The 26,721-nt window shown below is 49.0% G+C and overlaps 1 protein-coding gene across 1 annotated transcript in view; it reads left to right on the top strand.

The window, feature by feature from the left end:
* The window catches only part of CAPNS1 (calpain small subunit 1), a 188,878-nt gene extending 162,826 nt beyond the window's left edge, over positions 1-26,052 (top strand). Inside the window, exons 4-11 of the mRNA XM_086938694.1 lie at positions 248-337; positions 3,654-3,711; positions 3,937-4,001; positions 4,843-4,911; positions 5,446-5,524; positions 6,014-6,130; positions 25,127-25,185; positions 25,450-26,052. Of these exons, the coding sequence (XP_086794820.1) occupies positions 248-337; positions 3,654-3,711; positions 3,937-4,001; positions 4,843-4,911; positions 5,446-5,524; positions 6,014-6,130; positions 25,127-25,185; positions 25,450-25,476 (564 nt within the window). The 3' untranslated portion in view covers positions 25,477-26,052. The remainder of the gene's footprint in view (positions 1-247; positions 338-3,653; positions 3,712-3,936; positions 4,002-4,842; positions 4,912-5,445; positions 5,525-6,013; positions 6,131-25,126; positions 25,186-25,449) is intronic.
* Positions 26,053-26,721: the final 669 nt, after the last annotated feature.

The following is a 26,721-nucleotide window of genomic DNA, read 5'->3' on the forward strand; positions in this document are numbered from 1 at the left end:
TAGATGGTAGAGCGACAAAGTCTTTGTCAAGCATCCCCCATTGGGCTTGAAATGCTGGTCCTTAGCAGAAAGAAGTTTTGTCACAGGGTAAACGCATGTAATGGAGACCGGCTAGAAAAAGAGTCCTAACTCACCTTTAATATTGTCCTTGCACTGCTTCCCCCTAGTTTAAACCTCTAGACATGTTGTGTTGTGATGTTGTTGTTAGGCTTCAGTGCCTCTTCTCAGTGCTGCTGTTGTTTTCTAGCCTCCTCGCGCCCATGCTTCCACTGTCGAGGCCAGTGAAAGCGAAGAGCTCCGTCAGTTCCGGCGTCTATTTGCACAGCTGGCTGGAGATGTGAGTATTTGAAAATATGAAACTTCATTTTGCAGTAGGTGATAATTCATTGGTTGATTTGCATCGTGCACCCGCTTTCCTTTGTTCTAAACAAATGCAATGTTCCCTGCCACTCTTTAAAATATATATATATATATAGATAGATAGATAGATAGATAGATAGATAGATAGATGGAGATATAGATATAGATATAGAGATATAGAGATATATATAGAGATATATATATATAGATATATAATAGATATATATATAGATATAGATATATAGATATATAGATATAGATATAGATATATAGATATATAGATATAGATATAGATATATAGATATATAGATATATAGATATATAGATATATAGATATATAGATATAGATATAGATATATAGATATATAGATATATAGATATATAGATATAGATATATAGATATATAGATATATAGATATAGATATATAGATATATAGATATATAGATATATAGATATATAGATATATAGATATATAGATATATAGATATATATATATATCGAAGACCGGATCCCCTTTGAAGTGAGGCCACACGAAGATTAGATATGCTCATGATTCTTTATTGAAAGTTTGCCAGCAAACCATTCCTCCAGGCACAGACATCCATAACTTCACTTGCCAGACGCGTTTCAGAGTTACCTTTCTTCAGTGGCAAAAAGTCTGTGTGAGCGCTGCTGCTTCCGCACTACTTTTCATCACCTGCCTATATACTTATATACTTTGCCGCTTTTGTTCTATGACTCCTATTAGTCTGTTACTGTCCACCAAGTTCAGGTTAGAGTAAATCTCCCTCGAGAATCATCTAAGTGCTGAGCATCCCTGCTGGAAATGGATCTTGAAGTGAGCATGCAAGCCTCCCGCCTCCTGATTGCAGGGTTTCTCTCGTAGGCCTGACACCACTGTTGCACAGTTATCTGGCCCATCTGCATCGAGCTGTGTGTGGGCGCAGCATCCTGTCATCTGAGACCATAAGCTGGGCCTGCTCTACTCGCTCAAAGGATGGGAAACTCAACATCTATCTTTTCTAATATAAAGGGATCCAGTTGGGTAAACCACACAAAACCTCTGAGAGCGACATAGGCAGAAATATTTGTGTATATTAAAACAAATACAGTATTTTTTTTTGGGGGGGGGGGGGGGTCTGGGGAGAGTAATGCATGTTCTTCCTATAAGGAATTTGCAGGTTTAGAGTAGAAATGCTGGACCAGTTGTTTTTAGATGTTGTTGAAGTGGCCAGGAGATGCACATCCCTGCCTAAAGAGGACCCTGGCTTTTTTTTATATAAATGGCTTTTTTTGATTTTTAATTTGCATATAACAAGCAACAAAAAGGGCGCAATCACGACCGTACAACAAACGAAGAGGCAGGTGCACAAAGGCAGCCCTCCACAGAGGGCTGCCACATGGCCACAACAGTATGATTTAGTAGGATACGACCATGACTCGTAAGATGGCAGCACACGCATGAAAGTTTCAGGTAAAAGCTTCTGCTACTTTGGCAGGGAACTGTATGTCCGTGTTTCAACCAACTCCACCAGACCTTGAGAAAATTGTGCGTGCAACCTCTACTTTTATATGTAACCTTCTCCACCATCATGTAGAGGTCCACCATCGACCTCTATTCACTCAGTCTGGACCGCAGGTGCACCGCGCTATATCACGCTTCGCCACCACAAACCCAAAGTTGCAAAAGAGAACCTTTGCCCTAGGGTCATCTACATCTTCCAGGACTCCCAACAGAACATATTTGGGCTTGAGGGTTATGTTCCCCGACACCTTACCGAGCTCCCCCACCACTTGTACCCAGTATACCTTAATGGCTAGGCAGTTCCAAAGCATATGTACAAATGTACTCTGAGTCACTCCACAGCGCAAACAATCCGAGGATGCAGCCCTCCCCATACCATGCAGATGGTCCCTATCACTATAGACCCGAAAAAGTAACCTGACTTCTAGCTAACACAGCCGGGACTTTATGCATCAGAGCCGCCTCCCAAACCACGTCCTCAAGGGATCCCCCTAAGTCCTCCCCCAGCAGGCTCTCAGCTCATCCAGTGTGTGTGGCATATTGTTATTGAGTTTTATAGGCAAGGTACATTTCCTTCTAATGTAACTCCTCTAGGAGCAGCTTTCCCTCGAGAGGGAAGTACTCTGTCAGATCCAGCTCACCAAGGCCACCTGTCTGCCAGGCAGTCCCATTTGGGCGTATATTAAGTATTGGTTGGAACTCATATATTTTATTTGAAGGGAGGAGAAGGGTATCAGACCACCATCCTCCAGGAGGTCACTCATCCAGGAGATTCCTTGCTAGTCCCAAGGCTAAAACCCCGAAGTTTCCTCAATTTGCACATCCATGTCCCCTCCAAGAGCGGAGTCACTTGCATTAATCTACCACTCCAACCTATATACTCAGTGGTTTTCCTACTGGCTTCCACTGCCACCCGCGTTGCTGCCAGGAGCTGCTGAAGACCCTTCCCACCGTATAGGGATTGGCAATAGGTCCGAATGGTAAACTGTGCTTGCTCCAGCCTTTAGGTAGAATGGTCCTGTGGGGCGAATGACCAGTCATTAACAGCCACCAGATGGGACGCCCAGTAGTAGGCCCTTGCATCCAGGAGAACAATCCCAACATTATATGGGTTGCGTTGAAGGGTTTTTAGGGCTGTACTAGGATGACCGTCCTCCCACAGTAGGGCCTGCAGGTCTCTCTGTCTTGGTGAACATCGCCTCGGGAACAGGGTAGTATGCATTTTGTAAGGCGTAGAGCAATTTGGGGAGCATTAAAGTCGTCCCTTCTTTGAAATATTTGCACACATTACAAGCATAATGAACCTTTTTCTCTGAAATGCAAGAATCTCGGTGTGGCTGTATGCCATCTATAGTAGTTTACCTGAGTAACTTTGGTTCAGAGCTGCAGAGGCGCTAACAGTGTTCCTTAAAGGAAAGTATGACTCTTTACTAAAAAAAAGACATACTATTTCAACACGCTATTCCCGTACAAATATCAACCATTCTCACACTCTAGCTACTTCTCTGTTGGACGTAGGCTAGCTGTACAACTCTAACATCAGTAGTTGTGCTGCACCTGCCTCGCAAACCAATGTTTCGATCTAATCAACCTTGTTGTTGTAATTTATCCATGCCTTGCCACCACCCTCAAATTACAGCATGCACCCTGGATGTAGGTCCCCAACACTGCATTTATTGTGAATAGCTCCAACATCTGCCCTGAAAATGTAGATTTGGTATGTCTGGTGTTTCCTCTGCTATCCCCTCTTCTGTTTGTATTTCCTAGGATATGGAAGTGAGTGCGACAGAGTTGATGGGAATTTTAAACAAGGTTGTCACTCGACGTAAGTACAGTAACAGTTTGAGTTTGGTATCTTAAATGAGTAATGCTAGTGTTTCTATGATAGAAGTTCTAAACTAAAAGTAGCAAACTTTGGGAGTTGAAAAGGTTAACAAACCCTGAAGTAGATTCCAGTAAAAATCATGGCATATTGCTTTAGAGTAACTAATCTGAATGCTTCCTGTCGCAGATATTGCCTAAACTTATTTTACCCGATCATGCATTGTAGATGCAGACCTCAAGACTGATGGATTCAGCGTCGACTCTTGTCGTAGCATGGTGGCTGTCATGGATGTATCCTTTTGTTGAATACAAAATAAGCTTCAAATTGTGGCTCTGGGTTTGAGTATATTAGTGAGATGGAAACAACCACAGTTGTAACCCATTTGGGCTGACTTGTCAAAATGTTTCCCTCGCCGAGAACTGAATTAAAAGTTCACAAGTTCAGATTTTAGCGCCCCCCCCCCCCCCAACCCTAATCATTACGCTGTTACCTGTGAGCTTGGAGTATAGGGGTTCAGATTTGAGCCCTAGGCTCTAGAAACGCTCGCCTCTCTGCCATTTACACCATTCTTATTGCTCCCCAGTCTTTCAATCGTTGTCTCTCGCTCACTCTCTGGAGGGTAAACTGGAGGAAAGGGGACCCGATTTACTTTAGACTTGTTTCCAAAGCTGGATATGATCCCAGGAGTCTTGCAGGCTGCCGATCTCCCCAACTTTAGTGCCTGACTGGGGCGGATATTAGTGGCCACTAGTCACTACACAAATTCTTAAATTGATCTGCTGAAGTTTAAGGCGAATCCTCCAATTGGCTACAGAAGCTTTCAGAGACTTGTTCCATTTCGAAGACTATCAATACTTGTTAACTTGTTAGGGTACCCTCCTTCTAGCACTATGCCGCTTTAACATAGGAATATACGAACAAACTATGTTCTGTGTAAATGTTTAGAACCTTCAGTAAGCATCAGCAAAATTATATTAACAAAAAGCTGTTCCACAAATGTCCTATTGTATGTGAAGCAAAGAGGCAGGATGGGTTTTATTCAGGCAACAGGTAAGAAGGGTCAATGATATCTGACTGTTTATATTGTCATTTTGTCTCATAATTATTGTTCCTTAATCATGCCGTTAACAGAGTGACAGCACTGGAAAACTGGGATTCAGTGAATTCAAGTATTTATGGGACAATATCAAGAAGTGGCAGGTAATTACATATTGGTATTATTGCACCGGAAGGTGCACACCTTGGCACATGCATGCATCAAAACAGAGCCCTAGTGGTATATTGATCTAGATTGACTCAACAGCTCATAATAGAGTAAATCCACACCCACCCTGACCAAACTCCCCTGAAGCTTACACTCCTTTTTACACTTCCACCAAATCAGCGGATGCTTTCTGCTCATAAACGTTATATCTTCTTCTCAGAGAACCCTCGGGGACCAAAGCTTTCCACCTTCTGAGGACACCTATGTTTTTACTTGGCACGAAGCCTGAGCTATTCTTCCTTGCTACTCAAACTCTGTTATTATTCCCATTGCTACTGTCTATGACAGCTATTTTGTACCTCCTCTCATTTCATCCTCCTGAGGCCGAGGGAGGCAGCGTTTTTTCCTAATTATGGTACATGCTTAGGTCCAGGATTCCTGCTTTATTTTGAGCTGAACTTGTGAAAAGAGAAACGACATTTATGAGTTCTCCGTTAATTCATAGTGCTCAATTCTACCTTTTCTTGTAGGCCATTTACAAACGATACGATGCTGACAGATCTGGGACCATTGGCAGATCAGAGCTGCCGGCAGCCTTCGAAGCAGCAGGTAAGTTCCAACCATTGCATATCATTGGAAATATACCAGATTGAACTATACTTACTGGGACTTAGTGATATAAAATAAATGCATTTGAATATGTGGGAAGAATGATGGACACTTACAGAAGTGACTCTATTCTTATGTCATTGTTGTCTGGTGGAAGTGGCACAACATGTAGAAATTGCTTTTGTGCCTGGAGTACCCTGACAATACAGTTTCTTCGGGCCAGGAGAGTCTGAAATGGTGGAACAAAAGTGTTGGTCCTGAAATTATCTCTTGGCAGTCATGGATAAGTGTGCACTTTTTTTTTTAGGAGTTTTTGCTTTTCTTTCAAAAAAGAAAGCTGGCAGAAACTGACACTTAATAAAATGCTATTTTTCAATTCTATTTTCATCATTTGTGTTGCTCTACCACTTCTCGTTTACCCCAAATCTCGAAACTCCTTTGTATTTTCCAACCCTGATTCTTATGGCTCCTCTTCTCTCTCAATTACAGGGTTTCGGTTGAATGAGCAGCTCTACAGTATGATTGTTCGTAGATACTCTGATGAAAATGGAAACATGGACTTTGACAACTATATCAGCTGCCTTGTGCGACTGGACGCCATGTTTCGTACGTATTCTTGCAATGAGTATTTCATTAGGGCTCAAACGCTAGAACTATTGACACAAGAGGCTGGACCATCTGTCCACTGTGTTCAAGTTATATATGGTCTTCCTTAGGCAAGTGCAATTTTTTTTCTGGAGTACCAGAGTCCTTCCAAGACTCCATTGAAACACTTACATTTTCACCTCTGATTTTCCGTTGCTAAAGTATTGTAGTCCTGTGGCCTAGGATAGGCGGAACACACAGCAGGAAGAATAGCCCTCCAAACCTCCACCTCCAAGTGAATTATATTGAAACGAAAGACAGTAAAATTGAAGTGAACCAAAGTGATCCTAGTCTGAGGCTAAAGGAGCAGAAGGGAGCAACAGGGGGAGAAAGAATGAGTAATGTAAGTAATCGCAAAAAGGCAAAGTCCTGTAGAGGAAGCTGCAATAGAATGTATCCACCTTAAATTACAACATAGATGATCTAGATCATGCATGTACTTTGTTGGTCCAGGGTGGCCTGTCAATGCCAGATTATTAGGATTAACACTCCCCGTCTGTTACTTGAGATTCCCATGTATCATCTGAGAATATCTTGAAATTCTGGCATGGATCTGGACCACCAGCGCTTACAGCGGACACTGCTGATCTAGGAAGGCCGTGACCGGACAAGAAGCAACAATAAATTGGGTGATGAGCTAAAAGACTGAGTGAAAATCCAAATCTGCATCTTTCTAGTTGGTTAAGCAAAGAGGACCTCTGATCGAAAGGAACTTTTAATACCGGGACAGAAACTTGGAACAGGGAAAAATAGGGGCGCAATCAGGAGACCATTCCACCCCCTACCTCTGAATTTACTCTTACAATTCCAGATGAATGTCCTTACGTCATAATGCATAGTCAAGACTTTGAACTCAGATAATCAAATTCCACACAGCAAACCAACAAATGAATTAAATAATACATAGGAACACAGGTTCTTATCCAAACCATCTCTTTGAAAGACGAGGTATGACTGCTAAAGTAGCTGCAGCACACTGACCGCCAGAGGATTATTCCTTCCCCAACCGATGCCTATGGGATATGATCTATATGTTTGTAAATAGTATTTAGGAACCACTTAAAGAAAAATGTGAAGCAGTATGTAAAAACATAATTCTGATAGAAAACCCTCAAACCTTCTGAACTATTCTTGTACTACTAGAGCAAGGAATACAACCGTCACGTATGTTCCTCATAGCCATAAACAAGAGCCTTCAACTCCTCAAATGAATACGCTCTGCATCCAAAGTCCAACAAGAGCAAAATTCATGAGGAGCAGAGCAACGCAACCCATGGATTTCTTTCTCCCTAGCCCCCCGCCCGACAACCCTCTGCAGGTGGGTACAGTCACTCGCTCTCTCCCTTTGAAGTGTAGGCTGATTGCTGCTGCTATAGTGGAGCGGTTTCAAGCAGCTGGTCCATCTTTCACAAATGCTCTGCCCTTGGGGCACTGGCGAATGCACTGGTGTTCTGGGAACAACACATGCATTGTGATAAGGCTCACTGACCCTGCCGGCTCCTGTCTTACCCAGTTAAAGAGGTGCCACAGATTACGGCAGTCTGCCCTTTGGTAACATAGGCTTTAGGCATTTAGACTATCCCTCAGCCGACGGTCCATAAAGCAGTCATTTGCAGTTTTCAAGTCTGGTCATGCTCACTTTGCTGCTAAGCCCTCCTTTGTGGTCCACAGAATACTAGAAGAAGCACACTAACTTTTAGGACCGGTAGAGCCCTGGTTCTCACCTAACACACCAGCATCTTTGTACTGACTCAATAGTTGCATAATTTCACAAATAGACATAAATGTGGCCATATGCTTGTGAATGGCAAAATTTACAGCATAACTTCTGGCACTTCTCTTCAGAACATTTAAGTTTCCTTACCAGCCCTAGAGACTAATAACTTTAAGCACTTTAGAGCAGAGCCCCACCCTCTTTTTTGTGGCCATGAGAACTCTTGCTACCACATTCATCCAGAATGTCTGCTCAAACGAGCCAAGTCCATGCGAAGTGCAAAAATGAAGCAAGAGTTCTGACATCGGGAACAGCTGAGGGGCTGAGAAGGGTTTATTTTATGCAAGAGCACAGGTGTTATGTATGTGCGGTGTAGGAAATGGAAATGTGTGCGTTTGAACCTAGCATTACTCAAGATGGGTTTCACCAATACACAAATTCTCTCCCATTGTGTTTCTTCAATATGTACAGCAAAACAAACAAGATGATGAACGGAATGTTGCACAATGGCAAAACATTCACCCCCAGTCACAGATCTGGGTTTAATCCATCGTTATTTTGCTCACCAAGCCACCCCAGTTCGGACATGGCCATATGCAAATCAGTCTTGACCCTGTGCCTCATGGGAACAGTCCAGCCCGAACTGCCAAGCCACGTCTTCCCTGGACCGGAATCAAGCATCCTAGGACCGGTTTCTGGCTATCAGCCGTCTTCAGCCAGGATAGCTTGACTTCAGTGGCGCAGTGAGCACGGGACCCCCGTCTGGGCATACCCTTCCCACATAGGGTGAACAGCAAAACAAACCAGATGGACGGAATGTTGCACAATGGCAAAACATTCACCCCCATTCACAGATCTGGGTTTAATCCATCGTTATTTTGCTCACCAAGCCACCCCAGTTCAGACATGGCCATATGCAAATCAGTCTTGATCCTGTGCCTCATGGTAACAGTCCAGCCCGAACTGCCAAGCCATGTCTTCCTTGGACCGAAATCAAGCATCCTAGGACCCGTTTCTGGCTATCAGCCGTCTTCAGCCAGGATAGCTTGACTCCAGTGGCGCAGTGAGCACGTGACCCATGTCTGGGCATACCCTACCCCAAGGTCATTGTTCCAAGCTGCATGTGCAGCCGGTGGGGCACATGTCCGATCAGAGGTCATGGCTTTATAGAGGTGTGAGATAAAGTGGCACCACCCCTCCCTCCAGCAGTCCCTGGAATATATGGGATGCGACCTGTGCATCAGGGAAGGCCGGCCAGATGGTCCTAACTATGGCAGGGGGACTGGCATGTTGCTGGAACTGCCCCAGTCCCAGGTGAAAACTATCCTAAGTGGCCTCAAAAAAGACTCCTCGTCCAGATACAAATCCCTCAGCGTCTCCCATCATCCCATCTTGCCAGGCAGACCCATCTGTGGCATCTGCTAGCACTGTGAAAGCAGGTAAGTTCCAGAAGACTCATTCCCTGGCAAAGGAAGCTTTTTTAAGACCACCTTGATGGCACTCTCCCATTGGAAGGAGTGTGCTTAATAAGGTATGGTATCTGGTCAGCACCCCTCCCCCACCCTTAAATGCTGTGGAAATGTCAAGCCCCTCGCGGTGCACCCCAGGAGTGACTTCTTCCAGTTGTCCTCTACTGTGAGCCAGTGTGCAGCGTGTTGTAACTGAGAGGCCAGATAGTATTGTTCCAGATTTGGAACCACCAGTCCCCCCATCTCCAGCGGAAAGAATAGGAAATATTTCGCCACCCTGCTATGCCCTCCTGCCCAGATCAAGGAAGGAGGGAATATAGCCTCCTGAACATTGTCTGAGGAAGAGGGTAACATTAATGCTAAATGGAGTACATACACTGGTAAAATACCATCTTGAAGATGGAGGGTGTTCCAGAATTTAACTGAGGATCAAAGTCCCTCTGTAACTCTCAGTATTGTACTGTAGATGTTTTTGTCTTGTGTGTTGTCCACAATCACTTTCAAATAACATAATCCGTCAGTGTCCCAACAGAGCGGTAAGAGTGGTAAAGTCTCCAGGTCTCAAGAGAAAAGTGCTCTAAAAGGAAGCACCAAAGATTCTTTTTATTTAGTTAATCCGAAGGCCTGATGGCTCCCCAAAGGTATTAAGGTGTCCCAGTAAATGGGAAAGAGTATATACGAGCTGTAAGGTAGAAAAGGGTATCCTCAACGTAAAGAGATACCAGATTAGTGACAACGTCTGCCCGGGGAATCGGGGTGGACATCTCCTGCCGTATCTAGATGGCCAGTGGCTCTAGGACGATGGCAAAATAAAGCAGCGATAGTGGGCAGTCCTAATGTGTTCCCTTGCCATCCTGTCTGGAATCGGAGCATACCCCAAAGGGCTAGTGTATAAAAGCATCACCCAGGCCCTGAACTGTGTGCCTAATCTCATTGCCTCAAAGACCCACAGGAGCTACTGGCATTCAACCATGTCAAAAGGCTGTGGCGAGATCAGTGGATACTACTGCAAGCTCCTCTTCTCTCCCCTCCACTGCATGTGGGTCATGCTCTACCTGCCGCAGTTTTATGGCAGTATTACGCCCAGGAATGAACCCATATTGGTCCTCCTGGATTAGCTGTGAAATCACTAGACGCAGTTGTAGGTACAGCACCTTGTAAATTATTTTCAAATATGTATTGATCCTGAGCAGTCTATAGGAGGATGGGTTAGATCTGTCTGTCCCGTAATTTAGCATCGTAGAGATGTAGCCCTTCCTCATGGATTAGCCCTCCAAATCTACCTCTAATAGGCGTTGCATAGGAGAGGAGAGGAAGCATGATCGAATTCTGCAGGAAAGCCAACACTGCTCTGCACTTTCCCTCTGGGCAGCTGCTGCAGCGCCCGGCAAACCTCTTCTATAGGCTCTTGTTTCATTGCAGCAGCCCCCTCCAATCATGGGCAACTGCAAGGGGGGGGGTGGGGTGGGCAGAAACGTAGCCACCTTCTGCAGGTCAGAAGGGGGAGAGCTACTATACACTTGTACTCGGTGAGGTTTGAGAACATCCACTATCCATCTTTGTGTAAAGACGTTCCTACCCTGAGGGGATTTACGGTGAAGTATGGGGGATCTGGGAATTTCCTGTCGTAGGATTTAAGATAATAAATCCTACTGGTAGCTCCTCCATAGTTAGGAAGAGCACTCTGAACTGTTAAATGTGTTCTTGTCCAGTCTGTCCCGTACGTTTGCGACCCGCTTCAGTGCCTCTAACTCCCCCTGCTTCCCCACAGCATCATCCAGGGAAGCTGTTGTATTTGTCAGTGCGTCCTCCCTTTGAAAAAGATCTGCTTCAAGGGTGCGTCTAACCCCACAGGTGAGGCCAACACAATGCCCCATATCACAGCCTTTATAGCCTCCCATTCAGTGGCCCTGTGTCATGTCAAAAACCTTTGTCGTTAAGAATCTCAGGAGGGAACATCCAGGACGAATGCGGTCGAGCAGTGCACCTCAAGCCAATCTCACAGCGTACAGACGCGTGATCGGATAAGTAGCAAAAGAGAGTTCATTGCAAGAACCCCACCCCAAGGGACGAGGATACAATCCAGTCTACTGTGTATATTATGCATAGCTGAGTAGCAAGTAAATTATTTCTTGGTGGGGTGAGTGTCCATCCATATGTCACAGAGCCCCAGGTGTGCCATAACCTCTTGAAGTGATGTCATCTTTGGCTTTGTGCTGTAGTGTGGAGGGTGCCTATTGAGTTCCCCATCAAGGATGCAATTACAGTAGTCAGCCCAAACAATCAAATAGTCCAGTGATGGCGATAGTACCTCTTGTACTTTCAAATAGAGCTGCCCAGCATCCATGTTAAGCCCATAGGCATGAGCGATGACGACGTCTACGCCATTTAGTCTACCTTGTGTCAGCAGGTGGTAGCTCTCAATATTCGCCTCTATATAGGAAAGGTCAGACTGAACAACTGGAGATAATCGGATGAGGACACTTCTTGAGAAGGACAAATAGTTTGCGTAGTACACCTGTTCCCTCCTTTTCTTAGCAAAACTGCTACAACCTGCTAGCCTCTACATCTGTGATATCTGCAGCATTCAGTTGGAGAAAGGGAAGGACCCTGTAACTTTTCTTGTGTACCCAGTCAACTCACATTCCAGGAGATGAGTCTACAGATTCCGGACTTCGTCATAGTTATGGAAGATGTGCCTAGAGATCTAGACCTCCCTCCCAGTGACAAGATGGCAACAACCCAACGAGCAACAGAACTGTCATAACTATACCCCTGTCCCCAGACAGTTGGAACTAAGCCAAATCAGCTTACAAGTCCAAAAGACACAACGTGTTCGGACGTACATTATCGTAACTCAACCCCCCAGTACACAGAGTGTCAACTCTAGATAGTAAAACCCCTCCCTACCTACCTGAGCAACTTGTAATTCCCCATGCTCATTAAAGGGTTACATGAGGACCACAGACCATAGGGAGTTCAGCACATGACCGCTACTCGCTTCCAAGGAGATGCCCAGCACTTCTGGGAGAAGCATCTAAAATGCTGCTGCTCCTCTTTCGACACTGGGGTCTAGACAAATGAAGAAAACAAGGACCCCTGAACAATGGATTAATAAAATTCCTAGGACCGGGTAAAATGAAATGAGGAAAAAAACTCCTAGGCAATCGATCTTAAATTATACAAGTGACTTGGTATAAGGAGAAAAACAAACCGAAGACATTCTATGAAAAAATATTTTCACTTTAATCATTATTTGGTTAAAAAGGAATTATAAATATATTCCTAAAGTTCATATCCATTAATCATATAAAATAACATATCAAATAACATATAAAAACAAAATAATGACCATATTTTTCTTAAGTCACCTTAAGAGAAATATTGTCATTTTGTTTTTAGATGTTATTTGATATGTTATTTTATATGTCTAATGGATATGAACTTAAGGAATATATTTAGAATTCCTTTTTAACCAAATAATGATTAAAGTGAAAATATTTTGTCATAGAATGTCTTCTGTTTGTTTTTCTCCTTATACCAAGTCACTTGTATAATTTAGGCTCGATTGCCTAGGAGTTATTTTTCTCATTTGATACCGGTGTCTGGTACAGCACCGCTTACATTACACTGCTGCAGTGAGAAATAGCGGACATTGACTCTCAACAAACCTCAGGATAGCAGCTTTAATATCGGTGTACCCACCCCTACGGAGTTGAGAAAATGGCAAGGAGACACCCCCCCCCCCCCCCCCCCCCCCCCCCAGTCATTTGATGCGGTCGCAGACATCAGCTAAGGATACACAATACCATGAACAAGTTCACTACTTTGGGAAGGAGTACTTGATAATCACCCTCTAGGGGAGACCCATTGAACGGTATTTGAGGCACTATTATGGACTCGGCAGCAGCAGACTCCATGGTGCTAACCTCTCAAGCCAGAATGCGTGGGACGTCCTGTGTCGCCTGCAGAACTCCTCTTCCAGACCCAGCTCCTTCACCCCTGTGTGCAGTCTAGTGCCGGTGTGAAAGGGGTCTCTAGTACTAAAGGGGCACACAAGGAGCCTGTCTGACATATCCAACCATAACCAGACGTCCTCAGGCGCTCAAAGAAGTGTAATTTGCCTGCTGCTATTACGATGAGCTTTGAGGGATAAAGTAGCATGTATTTAAGGTCCTTTGCGCACCGTCTCCTTTTCACCTCTAGAAAAGATTTACACAGCTCCTGAACTTTCTGGATGTAGTCCGGGTAGATCTCAATGTTTTGATTTTCAAATCGCAGATTGGAATCCTCTCTGGTTCCTCTCAAGATTGAGGCTCTTTCCCTGCTATTCACAATTCTAGCAATAAGGGAGCTCAGTGGCACTCTTGGGGAGGAGAGGGAGCCAACACTTTGTGTTTTTGTCCAATAACAAAAATGGGACAAATCCTTGTGGCGTAGTGTATGCTTCACCCAGTTCTGCAAGAATCTCTCTGAAGTCTGGCCATCTTTCAATCTTGAGCTTGGGAAAATTGGGTATCGCTCTCCCCCATATGCCGTCACCGGTCGGGCTCCTGGATGCAGCTCAAACAGTGCACGCGCCCTATTTTGATGTGAACAAAAAACCAATGCAGTTTGTGAAGCTCCTATTACTATTGTTTGGTGAGCTGTATCCCCCGCCCATTTCCTTCTTATTGTACATTCACTAACCACCAGACTTGCCTAAAACCGCTACCCTCCTGGGCTGCAGTGGTTGGTGCCATAGCCTCCACTTCCTACCCTGGATGTCTGGACTTTAATCCCGTACTTTCCCTGTATTGTCTTGTTTGCCCCCAGTATCCTTCCTTTTCTTCCGACCTCTGTCTCCGTCCCACTCTTTCCTCCAGCATGCTTGCTCCGTCCTCTTCCAGTCTACAATTCCGTTCTAAACACTCACGTCGACCCGATGATTGTCTCCTTCTTGTAAGCTGTACTGACGCTCTACGAGCCATGTGACGTAGTTGTGGTCTTCTAGAAAGCTAATGCAGCCATTGGCCCATCTTAAATCTTTGGCCATGTTGGGAGTCTCGGACCTTTCAGTTCGCGGACTACAGAGACCTGTTTCTTAAATTGGTGCACCTCCCCCTGCGCGGATGCAAAATTAGTTTCCGAAGTCTCCACTTTGTCCTCTACTTTGCAGAGCTCAGCTCACAGTTAATTCACTTCATTGGAGACACGTGCTCTTTGGCCCTCGAGCAGTCCTGGAGCCCTGTAAAGCCTCCAGGATGGCTTCCCAAGAGGGCTTGTCTTGTCACTCTAGCTAGCGCTCCGAGGTCCCTGATCGCTCTTGGTGAGTGAGTCTGTGTGGGCGGGCGGGGGTAGTATATTGCGTGATGATTTTCCCCTACTGATGCTGCTGAGGTCCATCTTTCCCCATTGTGTCTGAGGAAGTGCGGCCATCTCTTACCCAACCCCCAACACCGTTCAAGGCTTTGTTTCACCAGGAAGACTCAAGCGGGAGGGAGCCTCGCCAAATGGCCTGCATGTCAGGGTGGATAGAGGGGCAAGGCAGGGCAACCACATCTAGAGGGTCTACACCTGGTGCAGCGAGCGAATGAGCGTTTGTCACTAGCTGAAGCGTGTGCAAGGCAGGAGCCACTGAATAGTGCAGTGAGTGAGAAGCAATGAATGACCGGGGTCCACAGTCCAAATGCCAGGCCCCTATCACAATCCCAGGAGTCCGTCCACCCCAGGTCTCCTCAGGGACTGGTCCAGTCAGTATGGGGGGCGGGTGCGAGACCCTTGCCTTGAAGTCACCCCCTTGCCTGAAGTCACCCCCCTTTCCAAAACACTTTCTGAGATCCCTGGTCCCCCAGGACCTCCAGGTATATGTAAATGTAAATGTACATGTATTTATATAGCGCAAATCACCGACCCGGTATCTAAGCGCTTGCTTAGGGAACCCGTCCTGGTATTCCCCTGTGAGATAACCCTGGCAGGGTATCCCCATGGTGAAAGCCAGGCATCCCACCGCGAGGGGCCGTTGTGGAGATTAAGCAAGCTATTGCCCAGAGTCGCAGAGTGTGAACCCATGAATCGAGTAGGCACCGGAGCAAGAATTGTCGAGTCCGTGGACATTTTCGGACTCAAGACCCGCCGGGTCGGGAATTGAACCCTGGTCCCGGGCTGACCTCTGCTTCCAGGTCTGCCTCCTCTAACCAGTGAGCCACTCTTCTTCAGGAATACAGATCACCAGCCCCCCCTTCTCTAGCTGCAAGCTCCTCGCGCACTCTAAGTCTGCTGTTCCCTAGGGCACCCACGCTTCTGTCACCCTGAAGAGACCTACGAGGTGTAGGCGCCTCCTAAGATGTTCCGCTCCCTTGGAGGCACTACCGCAGCTGTCCAGACTATCCTCTGTCCAGTGCTCCATCTGGCGTCACATCGACTGTACCGCAGTCCGGCGAAGACACTGTTGCAGTCAACGTTTAAGCTGCCACCTCTGGTCCCTTGACGCCCAGGGGCTTGCATTCCCCCACTGCATCCTCAATGGCATACAAGACTCATTTGGGACTCGGGCGACAAACCAGTAGGCCCAAAGCTAGGCATCCAGTCTCATCCGTGGTCAGCGGGCGACCCCCCTCGTTTGTGCTCTCAGCGGTGGGCTCCCGCTCACCCCCTCTCTTGGGGGACTAGTGAGCCCACATGTAATGCTGGGGGCGCTGTCTGGAAGCAAGGTGCACTCCTTGCACTCAGCGCCCCCATACGCAGACAAGTCTTCTGTCCCCTTTCACCCGCCCAAGTACGGGCACGCCCTGGGGGCGCCACAGACCCAAAGCAAGATCCCCAGGATCCTAGGCCGGCCTCCTACGGTCAGTCGTTGCAGATAAGGTCACAGCAGAACCTGCGACACTAGCACAGTCATCTGGTGCACCCTCTGCCCTTCGGAAGCGGTCTGGGACCAGCAGGACGCCCCTCAGTCACAAGCAGCAGCCATATGGGTTCAATGCTGTAGGATTATGCTGCCCTCAGCGGCTGCATAGTGCAGGATGGCGAAGGATTAAACGGTGGGAAGTCAGATCTCCCTAAGGCCCTTCCAGTGGGCCATCTCTTTGTCACGCCCCCAAAAAAGTAATATTATAGTTGGGTGGATTTGTCAATGACAAAATTAACGTTTTGAATTAAACAAAAATACACATTCTTCACCAGTTATAGTTACCACAGCTAACTAGAACTTGCGCCCCCCCACATGCACTGCTTATGATCTCCCATGTTACATCACTCTCATGACATCACTCATGACATCATCCTATAACTGTGCTAATTTGTTTTATGGTTTACAAAGTGGCGGGTAACTACCCTATTTCTTTTCGACCTAATTTTGTCCAGCCTCGGTCCAGCTAATGGGCGTAAGTGTTTACAAAATTCATGCGCTCCTAATGCATCACCTATGCAGGTGTGTAGAGGTATTTTCCCCCATGGGTTCTAGGGGGTCAAGGTATCCCTATCCTGCCCCGTATACTATTTTTCATTTTTTTATTTCATGACGGGGAACTAAGTCCCCAAGTCCTGTAATGGCTGCTAGCAACCTTTTTCTCATTTTTTTGGAAGCCAATCCGAAGCGAGATGGCCTAAGGGATATGAAGCTCCCTGGGCCAATCAAAGAGCTCTATTTTAAAATTACCTCTCGCAAGAGTCTCTCCAGCCTCTAGCGGACACAACTGTCCAGATAAGCAATTGTTTTTTACCCTTAATTTCTCAAAAACTATTTAAAGGATTTACACCAAATCACAAGAAGCACAATCTGCTGACCAAGATCTAGCTTCCTGACAAATTTTGTGTCATTCTGTTCAGCAGTTTTTGCTGTGGCCCGCCTTAAAGAAGTTTATGAAAAATGTACATGATTTTGTGTTTTGGAGCCCCTTTGTTCGCCTCTGCCCCCACTTGACAGGTGGCACCAAACTTTACATACCAAATTGGTCAAAAAGTAGCACCTTTTTGGAAAATTTAATTGAGATTCCTCAAACGGTGCCATAGCAGCACAAACGCTTTTGCTATGGAAGAGCTGACCGAACTAGAACTAGGGTTGAGGAGGGGTGGTGTCTGGTAAAGAACCATACGTGAGTCAGTGAGCAGTACGCAAGGAAAAGAGCAACACGTAATGCCAGGGCTAGTATTTGTCATGGGAAGAAGCAAATAAGTAAGAGCTGGAAAACCTAGCCAAATGAATGCTTAACCAAAATAAAAAAAGCAGTTTCCTAAAAGTGAGCAGTAGAAGAACATAAGTCATCGAATCCAATGAATGATAGAGGCTATGTTACAGAGGAGGGACTGGCGCAAGAGGAAGGCAAGCTATTGAGTAAGAAGCAAGCAAATGGGTGACAAGCCAGCCAGTAGTAAGCAATAGGTGGCCTGTAAGTAGACTGAAAGTTCACAATAGATCTTAAGCGTCCCGACAGCTTGTGCAGTAAGGCAAGCCGAAACCATAATTGTTGTCTGTGGAACAGTAATGTTCAGTTCAATACACAGGAGTTTGAAGTGCTAGGGAAGTGTACAAGCTTCGATTACTTGAGGAAAGTGGTGCCTCACTTCACACTAGGCCATTCTTGAAACTAGCCATGCCAGGCTTCGCACCCAAACCCCCAGTCTAAAAAATACGGAGTAAAAGTGGTGGCAAGAACCCTACTTCCAAAATTCACTAGCCCCCAGTCACATAATTAAGGGCAGTGCCCAGCCTTCTCTCATTAAAAGTATATTTTTTTGGGGGCGTGGCTTAGCGGGCGATCATGGCGGACGTGGCTTCTTAGAGCTCCCGCCGGCCCCACGATTATCCTACCAATTCTCCTGGCCCCCGGACCCGAAAAGCATATCAAAGGTGGGGCACAGGTAGCGGACGACTCAGGGTGCATTCCGGTGCCGGGACTGGCGAGCCGTGACCCTTCCTGGTGGTGTAGTGAGCTGGAGCGGCGGGCGGCCTAGTGCCGGTCAGCAAAGCCGGGGCCTCGATTTTGGCGCACCCGGATCGGAGAGCTCGTCCTGGGGTCCGCGGCGCCGCTTTTCCTGCCACGATCCGGCGCAGCCTGCAGCGGGCGGGCCATCACGGGCTCCCCTGCCCTTCCACACAGAGCAAGCAAGGAGAACTGGTGCTGAGGAGTGCCTCGGCGACGCTGCGGCCTACCTGGCCTTGGAGGAGCCGGGGCCTCGAGTTTGGCGGCCCCTGCCCGGAATCGCCTACACAGATCCTTGGCCCGGAGGTGCAGGCGCCTGGGAGCCCCGGGGACCGAGGGGCCAGTGGCGAGCCTTACCTGGTCGGCTGTCTTCCCCAACCCGGGGATCGCCAGAGCTGTGGAGCCCGGGGGCCTGGACTGCAGTGACCCGTGCCGCATTGGGGGTGCCCGGCGTGGACCTGGTGCCGACCCTCAGTAAGACCCGACGAACCGTGAGTGTGGCCCCCCCCCCCCCCACATATGGTGCTGGGGTGACTGCTGAGAGACGCTGTGCCTGGGGGGGTCATTGGGGGCCTGGCCCAGACTGCCGGACCTGGGGGATTCCCTGGCAGCCGCTGTGACACACGAGGTACACCGAAGTAAGCAGGCATAGAGGGGAAGGTCCCCCGGGAGAGGTTTACACGCGCTGGGACCTGGCCTGCGAGGGTCGGCGGAGTTGAGTCTGGGGAACAACCCCCCCTTTTTATCACCTGGAGTGTACGGCAGCCGGGGACGTGAGGAGGCCATCGCTTGTGAGGGTGCCCTGCCCTTGATAACTGTTGGCGTGAAGGTTGCCCCGCCGTCAGCAGCCGCCGGCGCTTTTGGGGACAGCTTAGCCGGGCACAGCCTTAGCCATGACCAGAGGGGGTGGTGGGCCCGCTAGGCAGGGGCCCATCGACAAATTCACGGAGCCACATGGCGGCCCCGGAGCGCAGGGAGGCCAGGGACCGGGGCCGGACAACGCGGCGCTGATGGCAGCTATCACCCAGTCGAGAGACATGCTGGATGCTAAGATTGGGGCTGTTGGGGCCGATGTGACACTCCTAAGGCAGGACCTGCGCAACGCAGTGGCGCGCATAACGGAGGCAGAGTCCAGGGTCTCAGTAGTGGAGGATGATGTTGGGACCCTGAAGAAGAAAATGGCGGCGATGGAGAGTATCCAGAAGGGTCTAGCACTTAGGGTGGAGGACGCCGAAGGGCGGGCGCGCAGGAACAACCTTCGCTTTGTGGGTTTTCCGGAGGATTGTGAGAAGGGGGACATGGGGCGCTTCCTTTCTCGATGGCTGGAGAGCTGGCTCCCTCCGGATACCCTGTCCAGATGTTTCGTGGTCGAACGCGCGCACCGGGCCCTGATGCAGAAACCGCCGGCAGGTGAACGACCCAGGCCGGTGATCGCCAGGATTCTGAACTTTCACGATCGAGACGTTATATTGCGAGAGGCGAGGGCCAAGGACTCTCTTTCATTTGAATCCCACAAGATCATGATCTTCCCCGACTACACCAAGATGGTGCAGCAACAGAGACACTCCTTCCTAGCCGCCAAGGCTAAGCTTCGGGGCCTAAAGATACAGTACTCCTTACTCTATCCGGCCCGCTTGCGGGTGATCTTCCAGTCTAAAACTCACTTCTTTGAGACGCCGGAAGATGTTTTCAGGTGGACAGATGAGACGGTGAGGGTCAGGCCGCATCCCCAACCGGGCCTCGATCCAGGCCACACGAGTGATTCATCACAAACCCAGAGTGACCACCGGGACCGTAGCCGGAAGAGTAGGAAGTCCAGGTCCAGGCGCCGCAACGCCTCCAACACTGGGCGCAGCACCGCTGAGCCAGCTGATCCGGACAATTCGGGGGGCAGTGGATGAGGTGCAATGGGTGGTCCTGACCGCCTGCAGATACCAGCCGCTCCAGCGGTGGAAGTGGCTCCACCGGTGCCTTGCATTCCTGAGGACTGCATCATGTGCTAACTGCTACGTTTTCTAACTGTCCCACAACAGGTTCAGACTTTGGGACGGGTTCGGGGTGCTCCGATACAGGGGCTGCTAGCCTCCTGCATAGTTGGGAGTAGATAGGGGGAGGGGGGAAGCTTTAGAGTAAGGGGGTGTTCGGGATCCATTGGTATGGTAGGCTTTGGGCGCTCTGTTTTGGGCCCGAAGCCGCCCATATCGCGACAGGTACTTCAATGTTTGGTGAGGTATAGGGGGGGGGGGGAGGGGGGCAGTTGGGGAGATTGGCTGGGGGACAGGTTGGGGTTGGGGTTGGGGTAGTGGGGGGGTAGGGGAGGGTGACACAGTGTCTGCATTACTTAGGCTACTTGCTTGTGTGTGTGTGTGGCTCCGAGAGCCCGGGTCCTTACATCTCCTCCCCATTGACTATGGTTGATCACCAACGGTCAGGCCTACCAAGGGCAAAATTGCGAGTGGTGAGCTGGAATGTCCGGGGGATGCTGGATAAAATTAAGCGAGGGGCGGTGCTGCAGCTGGGGAAGAGGGAGGGGGCGGATGTACTCCTCCTCCAGGAGACGCACCTTCAGGGCACCAAGACCCTCAGTTTACAGAGATATGGATATAAACAGGTGTTTCATGCCGGGTTTGCAAGGGGGTCCCGGGGGGTGGCGGTCTTGATACACCGAAGGCTCTCATATGTACACGAAACACATTGGGTCGATGCACATGGTAGGTACGTGTTTGTTAAAGGAATGATTGGGAATGAGCCAATGGTCTTTGGTAGTGTGTATGCCCCGCCCCCGCTGCAAGATGCCCTTATCGAGAAGTTGTTCGAAGTGTGGATCGATATCCCAGATGTTTTGGCGATTGTGGGAGGAGACTGGAATGATGTGATGGATGGGCGGATGGATCGCTACAGGCCCGGTAGGGAACCCCAGACAGCGGCGCCGACAAGGCTTCATGGCCTGGCACAGGGCATGGGTTGGACCGATACATGGCGCTACCAGCATCCCTTGAGCCGAGAATACTCCTATGTGTCGGCTGTGCACAAGTCCTTCTCTAGGCTTGACTACCTGTTCGTACAGACTCCTTGGCTGTCGAGGATCGCTGCCACGGCCGTACTCCCCCGTGGCGTCTCGGACCACTCCCCCGTGTCCCTTGACCTGCTGCTGGACAGGAGGCGACAGCCCTTTCGCTGGCGCCAATCCGCGTGGCACCTACAGCAGGATGGATACCGCACACGTTTGCGCGAGTCTATCTCCGATTATTGGACAGAGAATGGCGGGCCAGAGGTCGACGCCGTCACCCAGTGGGAGGCGATGAAGTCGGTGCTCAGGGGGGTAGACATTGCCTGGTGTGCGGAGGCCCGAAGGACCCATCTGCGCGAGGTGGATGAGGCGGCGGGGCGGGTTCGGGACCTGGAGAGGGACTGTACCGTGAGTGACACGGACGAGGCGGTGGGGCCGCTCCTGCAGGCACAGCAGTTGTACTCCTCCCTGCTACACAATGAGGCGCGCCAGCTTTGGCTGGCTACTCAGAGCAGGATCTATCAATGGGGAGATAAATCCTGTACCATGCTGTATAGACTTTGCCAGCACACCTTCCGGCCCCAGGCTCTGCCGGGCATTTGGGATGACCAAGGTGTCCAGTTGGCGGCCCCTGAAGCCATAGCTGCCAGCTTCGCGAGGTATTATGCCGGTCTTTATGCCCCCCGTGAGGTCCTCCCTGCGGAGGATATAGACAAATTTTTGACGGATATCCCGCCGCGCGCACTCCCAGAGGAGGCCAGGGATCGGCTGGACCTTCCCCTTTCTTTGGAGGAACTGGGCACGGCCCTTGGGGAATTGAACACCGGCAAAGCCCCGGGACCGAACGGATTTCCATGCGAGTTTATGAAGACCTTTCACATCCAGCTGGAGGGGCGCTACCAGTTGGCACTGGAGGCGGCCAGGGAGAGTGGACACCTACCGGCGGATTGGCGACACGCCGAAATTGTTGTTTTCTGTAAGCCAGGGAGGCCCCCGGAACAGCATTCTTCATACAGGCCGATTTCCCTCTTAAATTTCGAGGCGAAAATATTGGCCAAGGCCTTGGCCAACCGCCTTCTTCCATACATCACTGACTTAGTACACCCTGATCAGGCGGGGTTCATGCCCCATAGAGCAACTCGGCACAACATTCGCCGGGCGCAGGTGGTGGTGGAGACAGCCCGGGCAGCCGGGATCCCAACGGCGCTCCTCCTGGCAGATATCGACCGAGCCTTTGACTCTCTCAGCTGGGTGTACCTTGGGGCCCTTCTGTCCCGCCTCAATCTCGGGCCGGTCTTCCTCTCGTACTTGAGCTTGCTCTATACAGACCTGACCGCGTCGGTGCGGGTGGCAGGAGCGGCGTCCGAGTCCTTCCCCATCGGACGGGGCACCAGGCAGGGATGCCCTCTCTCCCCCTACCTCTTCGCCCTGGCCATGGAGCCTCTGGCGGCGTGGGTGAGAATGGATGCGCAACTCCGGGGACTGGAATGGGACATGGGCCCCTCTGACCGTATTGCGCTCTACGCCGACGATGTTCTGTTCTTCCTCACGGACCTCAGTAGGTCTGGACCCAGGGTCCTGGAGATAATGAAAATCTTCGGGGAGATTTCAGGATTGCATCTGAATGTGCGGAAGTCCAAGCTGTGGGTTCTGGGCGGCGGGGAGGGGCCGGGTGATTGGGCCTTGACACTGCAGAGCGCGACGGATGGCCTCAAGTACCTTGGTATCTTTCTTACAGATGCTCCGGACTTGGCATGGGAGCGCAATGTGGGGCCTGTGTGGGACAGGGTGCGTTCGGACATAAAAACCTGGTCCAGAATGCCGTTGAACATATATGGCCGGTCGGCGATCTTTAAAATGGTGGCCCTGCTGCGCCTTCTATATCAGTTGCTGAACCACCCATACCCCATTGCACCGCAGTGGTTTCGCCAAGTGAACGCCGCTCTAAGTCAGTTCCTTAGGGCTGGGGGAGTGGCGAGAGTGGCTCTCCGCACCTGCTTTCTTTCTACGTACTGCGGGGGCTTGGCCACCTCAGACATTTTATCTTACTATCAGGCGGCGCACTTGCTGGTGCTCAACGACTGGTGGTATGGGGATCGGGGTGACCCGACTTATGCCCTGGAGCGGTACCTGATGGACCCAGACACGATCCACACCATTCTATATTCGGCGGCTATCAGGAAACGACTCCCCATGGTCACTCGGGTGGTCTTCCGGGTGTGGCGCGCCGCCTTGCGCCGTACGGGATGGTGGAACAGATTGACGAGGGAGACCCCGCTGTGGCAGAACGGCCGTCTCCCGGCGCTGGCGTCCCTACAGGGATTCAGGGGCTGGGATGATATCGGTATCTCCACGCTGGCTGTGTCGTGAGGGGCACCACCCTTAAGTCTTTCCAGATGTTGAGGGAGGAATATGACATGCCCAAAACTCAATTCTTTAAATATTTACAACTACGTCATGCACTAACTCCCTCTCTGGTGGGCTTGGAATATCTGCCCGAGTTTAGCCCCCTGGAGGCCAAGGTGTTCATGGGGGAACTAGAGGAGAAAAAGATCTCCAATATATACCAAACTCTGGTCACGCACTGTTCCTCCTCTCTTGATGGATTGCGTACTGCATGGGAGAGAGATCTTGGTGCGTTCGAAGAAGAGGACTGGAGAGAGGCCCTGGAGGCCCCTAAGGGGGCGGCCATTGCGATGCGCCTCCGCTTTTTTCAGTTTAAATACTTACATCGGGCCTACTTTACCAGAGAGCGGTTGTGGAAGGCAGGTTTGATTGCCTCCCCCGAATGCTTGAGATGTGGCCGGGAGGTTGGAACGTTTGTCCATACTGTGTGGTCGTGTGCGAACTTGGCCAGGTACTGGGTGGGGGTCTGGGACTGCTTGGCTGAGGTTCTGGGCTGGGACCTTCCCCGATCACCGCAACTAGGCTTGCTTCACGTTATGGAACGGGTGGGAGGCAACATATACAAGCGTCACTTACTGGTCCTAGGCCTCACTGTAGCCAAGCGGGATATAGCCAGGGCCTGGAAGGACCCCAGGGCCCCTTTGTTGGAGGTTTGGAGACGGGGATTGGACTTTTGCATGGGACTTGAGCGCCCGATCTTTGAGGCCAGGGGATGCCCCCGGAAGCATTTTAAGATATGGAAAAGATGGGCGGACTACAGGGGACTGTGGCTGGAACCACCGATGGCCCAGGACACTGGGGAAGACCTTTAACTGCTGTACCCTGGGCGACAGGGAGTACGCACACTGGCTCTTATTATACTCTATGCCTTGAGATTAGCAGACACTGGGTGGGGGGCGGGGTTGGGTCAGGGGAGTTAGGGGATTGGGAGTTGGGGGGTTGGGTGTTTAATGCAATAATGCTTTTACTGAATGCATACCCTGTTTTCTAAATGCTTATGCTCATTGGTCCGGCGTTGTGATGCGGGACGATGTCCTTATGCTCTGTGTAATGTCAGTACTTGCAATAAAATTTTGTTCTGAAAAAAAAAGTATTTTTTTAAAGAAAACTTTAAACCATATATCCATCATCAGGGCAACACTCAGTCCTGTCTAGGTACTGAGCCCCACACACGCATACACCCAGGGAAGAGATGTGCCGAACGACCCTCAAATGGCTTGTTTAGAGCGAAAGGTTTCTCCCCCCAGTCCCAAAAAAAAGTCACATGTACCAAAGCTTCAATTGATTTAGCGCAGCAAAGTGGCCCAGAGGTAGTATGTTGGCACTTTTTAAACCAAAGTGTAACTAAGCAATGAAACTTCTTCCTATAGTCTCGTTTCTGAGCTGCCCTTCGGTCCAAGCGAACAGTTGAAATAACCAGTGCAACGCCTGATCTGATTATGTCTCTCCCTGCAGGTGCCTTCAAAGCCTTGGATAAAGATGGCGATGGTAAAATCAAGGTCTCCATGCAAGAGGTAGGTGATGGTACTTGTTATGCAGTGTTGCTTCTTGCATCTAGGGTTCTAGAGATTGTGAAGATGGGACCTTGCATCCAAGCTGCATGCACGTTCTCAACAGTAAAAGAGCAGTAAAATGATTTTTAAGATCTAATGCATGGGTTGTCTCTTGTTCCAGCTTGTTCAGGGCAGTGGGGCCGGGAGGGAGTGATCTTGTTCACATCTTGTTTCAAACCCGAGGCTTCCTGCACAAATTACTGACTCTCTGCACTCTCATTACAGTGGCTTCAGCTGACCATGTACTCCTAAGGAGATGACCTCAAAATATCAGAGTTCCCCAGACTACGAAATCTGGATTAACCCTCCCTCCCCCCTCTGACGGACGCCAGTTTGTACCTCCTGCTCTGCATTTTCTCAGAGGGAATGTGTCCCTCTGCTCCTGCGCACTCTTTACTACTTTTGAGTTCTCCTTTGCTCTGTTTCCCAGCCATAGATGAGGACTATATCTGAATATTTTTATACAGACATATTAGTTTATGTATCAACATTCATTTCTTTGTTTCTGAAATCGCATGTTACCTCTTTTCCACCCTTATCATGTAGCATGTTGGAGGGAAAATGGTGCTTTATAGAGGAATGTTGACACCTTTTTTCCTCTCATTTTATGCCTCCACATCAACGTCTCTTCAAAGACCACTACACCTCATTTTCAAAACTAGTGCATTTGAACTGTGACGACGAAGCACATAAACGCCCGCTACTCCACCTTATGGGGTTGAAATGTGCCTTGATGTGTTGCGGACTGGTATGCAGCACTTCGGCACTCTGTAGTTTTCTAAAGACAATTGTAATGTTCTTATTATAATAAAATTAGAGTTTCAAACACTTGTTGTTCCCTGACCTCTTACTCGTTTGTCCTGCTAGATAACTGTGTTACATGTTTGTTTTTTTTTTATTAAAAAAGGAATAAATCCACTAATAAATCATGGGTAAACCAGTTACTCCATCCAGGATTACTAAATGTTAACGCTCTGTATTGCCTTCCTGTCACATCTCTGTTTGCGGGCCCTACCAGACCATGTCAAAGTTGACCTTGTAAAAAATAAAATTACAGTGTGCCCTGTTTGCTGGGAACATGTCTGAGGTACACGCGGGTAGACACAGGGTGAAGGACGTCTACCTTTACTAGAAGTTGGGCCCCACTGAAATATGCTCAACTGGTCCCGGTGTCATTTTCAGACACCGGGACACATTCAGCAGCTCCTGCATGTTATCTGCTGTGTTCCAGGCAGCAATGTGTAGGGGGCTTTGTCATTTTAAATTCCAGTTATTTTTTTTTGTTGTTGTTGGAGTATCCTTATGGGAGCTATCTGCAGCCTCACACCTAAATGCAATGAAGAAAAACAAAGGCACCCAGCTTATTACTTCACAAGTACTTAAGAGAGGCATGGTTTTGACTTTGTTCAGTCCCTGCATGGACTGCAAGAATGCAAAGTGTCTTCCTCTGTCCCAGTATTTAACCCGTTGCGTGCTGCCGTCGCGAGCACTACCTTC

Source organism: Lissotriton vulgaris, chromosome 9, assembly GCF_964263255.1.
Source record: "Lissotriton vulgaris chromosome 9, aLisVul1.2, whole genome shotgun sequence".
NCBI lineage: Eukaryota > Metazoa > Chordata > Amphibia > Caudata > Salamandridae > Lissotriton > Lissotriton vulgaris.